Raw genomic sequence first — 9,213 nt, 5'->3', positions numbered from 1 at the left:
CCACAATACAAGCACAATTAAATTGCTCGTTTTTTTTACAAATTGTGCTAGTTTTTGTGTTCCGATTTTTCGGCAAAAAGGCCAGAAATTGATAATTCCAAACAACATGGCGCAACTCTAGCCACTTCTTCACCTAGTTAACCGTAGCCACTTCCCATTCATTCATCGTGAATATGTTTAAAACACGGAAAAAAGTGTTCCAGTGTTAGAAAAACGTGCAATTTTCGAAAAAGTTAGTAGATTTTGGCCCAATTAAGCGATACGTTTTTTACACGAATGAAATGCGTCAACTTTAAGTCGGTTATCTGATTGTTTTTTTTTGGAGGTTATGTTGTTCATTCACTTCTCAAATTTGAACGTTTTTTGCTCGTTTTTTCGGCAAATTTTGAGCCCCGGCTTTACGTTTAAGGTTTTAAGATGTAAAAAGTGAAGTGGGCCCCAAATGCAGTCAAGTTCTTCGACCATGGCGGGCATCGACCCCCATACGACTCAAATGAACCAGTTCAGGAGCTACGTCACGATGTTGGGGGACGCCAACTGTAAGGACGTCCTGAAACTGAAAGCCACGCAGGAAATTAGCAAAAATTTCGAGGTATTTGCGGTCAAAACCGTGAAAAAATGTCCCTGAAAGTGGGCTTTCAGATCATTCTTTCGTCGTCTCTCTATCAGAGTTTTTTGGACCACTCTGTGAAAATCTTCCTGAAAATACTACAAGAGGGCGATCCGCATTTTATCGCCGAGTATAACATACAGCAAGTGCGTAAATTAATTCTGGAGATGTTGTACAGACTGCCAACGAATGATCTTCTGAGACCTTATGTTAAGTCGATTTTGTCGCTCATGTTGCGCCTTTTGGAGATTGATAATGAGGAGAATGTTTTGATCTGTTTGAAGATTATCATCGAGTTGCATAAGCAGTATCGGCCGGCGTTTAATCCAGAAGTGATTTTTTTTTTTTAATTAATTTTGTTTGAGATTTAAGTGGTTTTTGTAGATACAACATTTTCTCCAATTTGTTAAGTCAATTTATTCGGATTTGCCCAATCATATGGACAAGATTTTTGAACCTAGGGCGCCAATTAAAGTCAATAATTTAAATGAGTTGAACATTGAGGAGTTACTTAAGGAGACGTTCACAATGACGACCATACAAACTGAGAAGAAGAATAAAGATGACACTTTAGTCACGGTATGTTTAATTTATTTTTTGCTGCAATAAAAATTTACAAATTCTTAAAAAAAACGCCGATTATGTGCTAACATTTATGTATTAAAGAATTTGAAACAATTTTTCTCTTTTAAAAAGGAGCTATATCGTCTGGAAATACCTAAATGCACCTTATTATAGCATTTGTCTCGTTTAAAGAAGTTGATTTTTAACGAATTTTTGTTAATAAAATCGTCTAAATTCCCAAAATTACGTTTATTTTGTGTTTTTTTTACTTGTTTTAATCTATTAAAATCACTGTTTTAAAAGTTTAAACATAGATTTTAGCGAGATTTTGTTAAATTCGGCCAGAAAACTACAAATTTATGTTGAATATGTTTTTTTTTGGGCAATTATAGTTGGAAATGTAGTAATTTTTTTTGGATGTTAAGGCATTTTTTTGAGATTGAGACGCAATTTTACTGAATCGGTTTGAAATTTCATTAATTTGGTTCGTAAATGTTATTATTTCGCCGATTTTTATTTAAATTTCGTCAAAAAATGATTCGAAAAATTTCAAATTTTGACATTTCTTGAGTATTTTTGAGTTTTTCGTTTTTTGTTTTGAACGAGATATCGTGGAATTTAAGCCACAAGGCCACAAATTAGGTAGTTTTTTTAATTTTTTGGTGCGTTTTTGAGTGTTTAAGTACATTTTGAGATTAAAACTAAGATTTTTCGACAGAAAAAAATGTTTCTCTTGACTGTGTAGAATTTTATTGAATTTTATGGTAAAGGCTATTCTAAAAAAAAAAAAAAATTACAAAAACAATACAGAAAATTACATAATTTGTATGAAATTGGTTTTTATGAGCTAAAAACTTGTATATAACATTAAGTTAGACTTGGTCTTTTTCTTTTGTTTAAAAGGGCCAAAAAGTGTGAACAATTAACAAAAACCAATTAGTTTTACATTTAAAATAATTAAAGTAACATATTTTATTAGAACAATTTTTTGGCGAATTTTGACTTTTTTCGGTGATTTTTTTTTCAATAACTGAGTTTCCGATGTAATATTGAGCTAAATAACTCACTCAGGATTGATTAAAATCATTTAATTTTATAGTACAAGTCAATGAAACATAAAAAATGTTGATGTATTTTTTTGTTATTTTATTTTATTTTTGTATTTTTTATTTATATCTTTTTTAAAGAGGCCAAGATAAGGTAAATAATTAAAAAAATAATGAATGACACGTTAAATGGACAGAAATAACATAATTGAGACTAATTTTGGCAATTTTTTTGATTTTTTTTTGGTGTTTTTTTTAATCAGTGAGTTTCTGTATTTAGAACTTAGAATTAGTTGAAATCTGGATAGTTTGCGAATAATGTAAACGAAAACGAGTAAATGAACGTAATTCTTTTTGTTATTTTATTACGTGTTCTTATAGATACTTTTTTAAATTATATTGACATTTTTATTCAAATAAACAGACAAAAAGTGGATAGTGAAAAAATTAATTAATCACATCAAAATTAGTTTCTTTACTAGCTGAAAGCTTGAAATTATATAATTTAGTCCAATGTTTTTAATTTTTTTCGGTAATTTTTTTAATAAGTGTGTTTTCGTATTTTAAAGGCAATTATTTTGAGAAACTTTGACTTATCTAAAGATTTTTTTATTAACCAAACAGTGCTTCTTACGATTGTAAATTAGTATTTTTAGATTGAATTGCACTATTTGTGTATAACATTAAGTTACTTATTAATTGTTGACGTTTTTTTTACTTTGTCTTTTTCTATATTGTTTTTTCTTTTATTTAAAATTGCCAAAAAGTGTGAACATTTAATTAATAATCTTTTTTAAAATAGTTAAAATATCATACTTGGACCACATTTTCGGCGTATTTTCGACTTTTTTCGGTGATCTATTTTTTATTTTATTTCATTTTTATATTTTTTATTTATTATATTTTTTAAGGAGGCCAAAATAAGATAAGCAATTAAACATCCAAGATATCTTGTATTTTTTCACGCGCTAAATGGGCAGAAATAAAATTTTAATCAAATTTGGCGATTTTTTTGAGTTTCTTTGGTCAAGTCAGGTCAAAACAAGTTGAATAATTAAAAAAAAAAAAACCAAAAAAAATAGTTTTTTGACGAATTAAATTGTCTGAAATAACATAATGATTTGTTCATAAGTTCTGTTCGAAGAAAATAATGTCCTAAAACATCTTTTTTTTGCCTTCAGTAATAATTGACTATGTGCCGTGGTAGAAAATTTGTTTAGTTTTTAAGCGATTTTTGCTTAAACGTCAACTTATTATGACTTTTTTCTCAATTTTCTCACTGGTTTTATAGTATCCATTCACCGGTATATATTTTTTCAGTATTACTTAATCCCTAAAGCCGTCCTCTCCCTCAAAGTCCTTCAGGAACTCCCAATAATCGTTGTCCTCATGTACCAACTGTACAAACAAAGCGTCCATCAGGACGTCAGTGACTTTATCCCTCTAATCATGAAAACAATCACCCTCCAACCCAGTCCCGAACAACGCCAAGCCCCAACTTTCAACAAAGAAATCTTCGTTGATTTTATGGGCGCTCAAGTGAAAACTCTATCATTCCTCGCCTACATCATCAAATTCTACCTCGAACACGTCCAAAGCCATTCCGCCATGATGGTCCAAGGCATGCTAGGACTCCTCATGCTATGTCCAATGGAAGTGGCTCATCTCAGACGCGAGTTACTCATTGCCGCTCGCCATATCCTAGCAACCGATCTCCGAAATCGATTCGTCCCCCACATGGAGAAGCTCTTCGATGAGGACGTCCTCCTTGGCCGCGGTTGGACGACGCATGAGTCGCTCCGCCCACTCGCCTACTCCACATTGGCCGATCTGGTGCATCACGTGCGCCAACAACTGCCACTCAGCGATTTAACACGCGCTGTTCATTTGTTCAGCAAAAACGTACATGATGACACGTTGGCAACGACTATACAAACCATGTCGTGTAAACTACTCTTGAATCTCGTCGACTGTATTCGGGCACGTTCGGAGGCCGAGAATAGCACCGAAGGTCGCGAGTTGCTAATGCGCATGCTTGAAGTTTTTGTCGTCAAATTTAAAACAATAGCTAAAATACAACTTCCGATTTTAACGGCAAAGTGCAAACAACAACAACAAAAAACACAAGTCGAGATTAAGACTGAAGATGGCGCTGCAAATCCGGCGGAAGTTCTGGAAAATGCGCTCGCGACGACGCAAAATCGCGCCGAACAAAAGGAGGAAAAGTCGAAATTTGGTTTTCCGCAAAATAATAATTACAACGTTGCTGATTATCATAGTCTTGTTAAGACTTTAGTGTGTGGGGTTAAAACTATAACGTGGGGCTGTTCGGCGTGTAAGTCGAGTTCGAGTCATAGTTTGGTGGCAACGAAACATTTTCAACCGCATGAAACGCTGGTTTTTGTCAGATTGGTTAAGTGGGCTTTGAAAGCGTTAGATATCTATACGTTGTATCCGGGACCTCAAGTGACAGGTCCCCAAAGGATTAACCAACAAAATGAAAGGAATAAGGAGGAGAAGGTGGTTTTGGAACATTTCAGTGGAGTGGTAACTTGATTGGTAAGTTTGCTTTTTTTGGGTTAATTTTTTCGGTTTTAGTTTTCGATGATGAATCCGCAAACGTTTCACGAGATTTTTTCAACGACTATTGAGTATTTGGTCGAGAGGGTTTACAAGAATCCGACTTTGCAAACGGTAAGTAAATTAATCTATCAAACTTTTGTTCTGTTTTCTATTGATTTTTTTATTTGCGATCACCAAATTTTCAGCTATGATGTTACTATACTCATTTTTTTTGCAATTCTTTATTTCAGTAAGGCTATTATTTTTGCTGAAGGTATTTATGGAAATACGTTTTTATGTAATATGTACAACTGTGATAATAAAAAATTGGAAAAGCAGAAATTATAAACTGATGGAACAAAACTGAAGAAAGTCTGAATAAACAAAACAAATAATGGAGTATAAGAAAACTAAAGAATGGAAAACTAAATCAAGTATCATGGAAATTAAAAAAGTAGAATTGCATATTTAAAGTCTAACAAAAAAACCAAGAACGAAATGAAGAATTGTAATCAAAATTATGAAATCAAAGAGAAAACTACTTAAACTAAATGAAAAAATACATAAATCGAGCAAGAAAATGTGAACAAATATGGATAGAAATAATCAAGCATCATGGATATAAAATAGTAGAATTGCATATTTAAAGTCTAACAAAAAAAATAAGAACTAAATGAAGAATTGTAATCAAAATTATGAAATCAAAGGGAAAACTACTTAAACTAAATGAAAAAATACATACATCGACCAAGAAAATGTGAACAAATATGGATAAAAATAATCAAGCATCATGGAAATTAAAAAAAGTAGAATTGCATATTTAAAGTCTAACAAAAAAAACAAGAACTAAATGAAGAATTGTAATCAAAATTATGAAATCAAAGGGAAAACTACTTAAACTAAATGAAAAAATACATACATCGACTAAGAAAATGTGAACAAATATGGATAAAAATACATATTTAGAATTAGAAAGGCAAAGGAACAAAGTCTTATGGATAAAACACTTTTTTCCACTTGGAAAATTGGGTAACAGAAACCTTGATAAATAAAAACTAGAAAAGTCTAAGGGAAAATTAAGAAACAAAATTAAACTCCGAATTCGAAAGACTACAAAAAATGTGATTGTGAGACAATCGTACTACTAAAAAGACGAATATTTTAATAAGTAAAAGAAAATATAATTAGGTATCAAAAATATATTGAAATAAGTCATCGGATATGTAATATCAATCTCAATAGAAATATAAAATCCAGGCAAAATAAGTAAAAAATAATAATTTGATAATGTAAATAAACTAAGAAGGCGATGATATAAGGAATGATGTAATGATAAAAAAATGTGTAAATACACAAGTGACTTGATAAGCAGATGCTGAACGGATAGAAATTATAAGGTGGAGAATAAAAAAGAAAATAAAATAAAATAAATAAATAAGTACATATGAGTTACTTAACAAGAATTTTGCCCGTTGAATTTTTTTTACGTTAATATCTATGCAATTTTATCCTAAAACCAAGATAAGAACCTGACTTGCCTTCCGATATTTCATAATATTGACTATCGTTGCTTAAAAATTACTGCATATAATCACAGAGTAAATTTTGTCCATGCTTTTTTTATGGAAATAGAGTAAATATTTGTGTGTGAAGAAGAAATGTTTAAAGTTCTGCTCTTAAATTTATTTTATTAAATTTTTCATTTTACAAGTTGTTTTCATAGTTGTTTCCTATGTAACATAGGATTTATACTAGATTTAAAAATAAGAAGACACTAAAAAAAGGCAGTTAATTGTATTATAATATGCATTGAAACAAGAAGTGGCATAATAACTATTTAAAAAAACCTTGTAGGTTCCGAACACTTTGCTTGCAAACCCGGCCACAAGCCCAATTTTCGCGACCGTTTTGGTCGAATATTTACTAGAACGAATGGAAGAGATGGGTTCAAATCTCGAACGTAGCAATCTCTATTTGAAACTCTTCAAATTAGTGTTTGGTAGCGTTTCGTTATTTCCACAAGAAAACGAGAACATGCTGCGTCCACATTTGCACCAAATCGTCAATAGGTGAGTGCGAGCGTAGCGAGTGCGTCAATTAACCAAACTATCTTAGATCAATGGAGTTGGCAATGAGTGCCAAAGAACCGTACAATTACTTCCTCCTTTTGCGCGCACTTTTCCGCTCAATCGGAGGCGGAAGCCACGATTTACTCTACCAGGAGTTCCTCCCGCTCTTGCCCAATCTTCTCGAAGGTTTAAACCGGCTACAGAGCGGTTTGCACAAACAACACATGAAGGATCTCTTCGTTGAGTTGTGTCTAACCGTTCCGGTTCGGTTAAGCTCACTCTTACCCTACCTACCTATGCTGATGGATCCGTTAGTGTCGGCTTTGAACGGTTCACACATTTTGATAAGTCAAGGCTTGCGCACGTTGGAATTGTGCGTCGATAACTTACAACATGATTTCTTGTACGAACATATCCAACCGGTCAGGGCCGACTTGATGCAGGCCTTGTGGCGGACTTTGCGTAACAATGACCAGGTGGCGCAAGTGGCCTTTAAGTAAGTCGGTGTTTAACATTTGGGGTGGTCTAATTGGCGTTTGTAGAGTTTTGGGTAAGTTTGGAGGTGGGAATCGGAAAATGATGATTGAACCGCAAAAACTGGACTATGTGTCGTCCGATTACGACCCACCAGCGATCATTGCCAAGTTTTATGATCAGGATAAGACGATTGAGTTTCCGGTGCAAAAGGTGAGTGGCCCCACGTTGGGCGCCACTTGGCCCCACGTTGTGCGCCACAAAATAACCCATTTTTTGGTACTTTCAGATAATCGAGACTGCGTTTAATGCACTTAAACAGAGCAACACTGATTCGTTCTACCGCAAACAAGCGTGGGAAGTTATCAATTATTACCTAACTGCGTCTCGTAATCTATCTGATGATAAAAATACGCTAATTAATCTGTTTCTTCACTCGACGTTCCAAGACCCTAAAACTATACCTCAAGTTAAGGGTTCGGTCTATAAGAGCATTTATAAACAAGCACGTGAGACACATCAGACCGCTCTCACCGGAATGTTTGTTGCTGCAGCTATTAAAGAATTGCGGCAACCAGTTGTTGCTTTGATGGTTGCTGTCGTCCGTCATTACACCATGGTGGCGGTGGCGCAACAATCGGGCGCGTTCGCTTGCACGCCGAAACATAACGAACAAGTGGCACTTGACCCACTTGTGTTGGTTGATGCTCTGGCAGTGATTATGGGACATGAGGAGAAGGAGTTGTGTAAGCCGGGTCACGTAGGCCTTGTTTTAATCCTCGATACGGCCTCTACACTGCTCGGAAGCAAGGAAATGGCCTGTCGTTTACCCTTGATTGAGTATTTATCCGAAAAAATGTGTGCCCTTTGCTACGAAAGAGCATGGTATGCAAAATTAGGCGGCTGTATAGCTATCAGTTTTATGTTCGAACGGTGTGCCCGTAAGTGGGTTTATGAACACATGTTTACGTTCTTGAAAGCGTTACTGTTCGTTATGATGGATTTGACGGGTGAGGTGTCCAGTGGCGCCCTCGATATGGCCAAGAATAATCTGGAGAAGATGTTGAATGTTTGTGTGACGGAACCACCGAAAGGTGCCGATCAGGAAACGCGTGACTTGCAAAAGAAGGCGCTGCATGAGGTCACACATGAATTGGTGCGTCAAGTCACCAGTCCCCATACTATGGTGAGGGAACAATCGATGCACTCGTTGCGTCTCTTGGCCGAAAAACAAAACAAATCGGTCACTTCGGTCATGGAACCGTTCAAAGAAGTGCTAGCAGATATGGTACCACCTACCAAACATCTACTCAAACACCAACCGGCCATTGCCCAGATGGGCTTAATGGACGGCAACCAGTTCTGTACCACCTTGAACCCCCGACTGTTCACAATCGATCTATCAATCAAAGAACACAACTTGTTCATCCTCGACCTCCTCTCACTGTGTAACAGCGAAGACGTCAAACTGAACACGTTCAGTTGCTACAAAAACATCACCAATTTCATACCGTTGAGGAAATCAGCATTGCGCGTCCTCGCCGCCTGTCATTACCTCGAAGAAGTGCGCGAGCAAATTTTCCAAGTGTTGTACAAAGCCCTCGAAAAGCCCAACGCCGAGCTACAACAAACCGCATTCGAATGTATGCGTGATTTCATCGCTGGATATCAAGTCAACAAGGACTTGGTCTACCAAACCATTAAACCCTTCCTACTCACGCTAGGCGATGCCAAAAATCTGACCCTTAACGGCGTCAAAATGCTATCATATTTGACACAACTATTCCCGTTGAATTTCAACGAGAGTTTGTGTGAGCAACTGTTGGAATTGCTCAAACAACTACTCGAAAACTTGACAAATAGCCACAAAGGTGAGTGGTGATCATTT

The 9,213-nt window shown here is 35.3% G+C and overlaps 1 protein-coding gene across 1 annotated transcript in view; it reads left to right on the top strand.

Annotated features, from left to right (window-relative positions):
• The first annotated feature begins 104 nt into the window (after positions 1-104).
• The window catches only part of Nipped-A, a 28,427-nt gene continuing 19,318 nt past the window's right edge, over positions 105-9,213 (top strand). Inside the window, exons 1-10 of the mRNA XM_008196304.3 lie at positions 105-232; positions 410-592; positions 643-942; positions 995-1,189; positions 3,541-4,767; positions 4,819-4,914; positions 6,637-6,851; positions 6,898-7,347; positions 7,394-7,538; positions 7,615-9,196. Of these exons, the coding sequence (XP_008194526.1) occupies positions 443-592; positions 643-942; positions 995-1,189; positions 3,541-4,767; positions 4,819-4,914; positions 6,637-6,851; positions 6,898-7,347; positions 7,394-7,538; positions 7,615-9,196 (4,360 nt within the window). The 5' untranslated portion in view covers positions 105-232; positions 410-442. The remainder of the gene's footprint in view (positions 233-409; positions 593-642; positions 943-994; positions 1,190-3,540; positions 4,768-4,818; positions 4,915-6,636; positions 6,852-6,897; positions 7,348-7,393; positions 7,539-7,614; positions 9,197-9,213) is intronic.

The sequence above is a fragment of the Tribolium castaneum genome, chromosome 8, assembly GCF_031307605.1.
Source record: "Tribolium castaneum strain GA2 chromosome 8, icTriCast1.1, whole genome shotgun sequence".
NCBI lineage: Eukaryota > Metazoa > Arthropoda > Insecta > Coleoptera > Tenebrionidae > Tribolium > Tribolium castaneum.
Note: the sequence above shows the minus strand (reverse complement) of the source record. Positions and strands in the feature narration are given on the sequence as shown.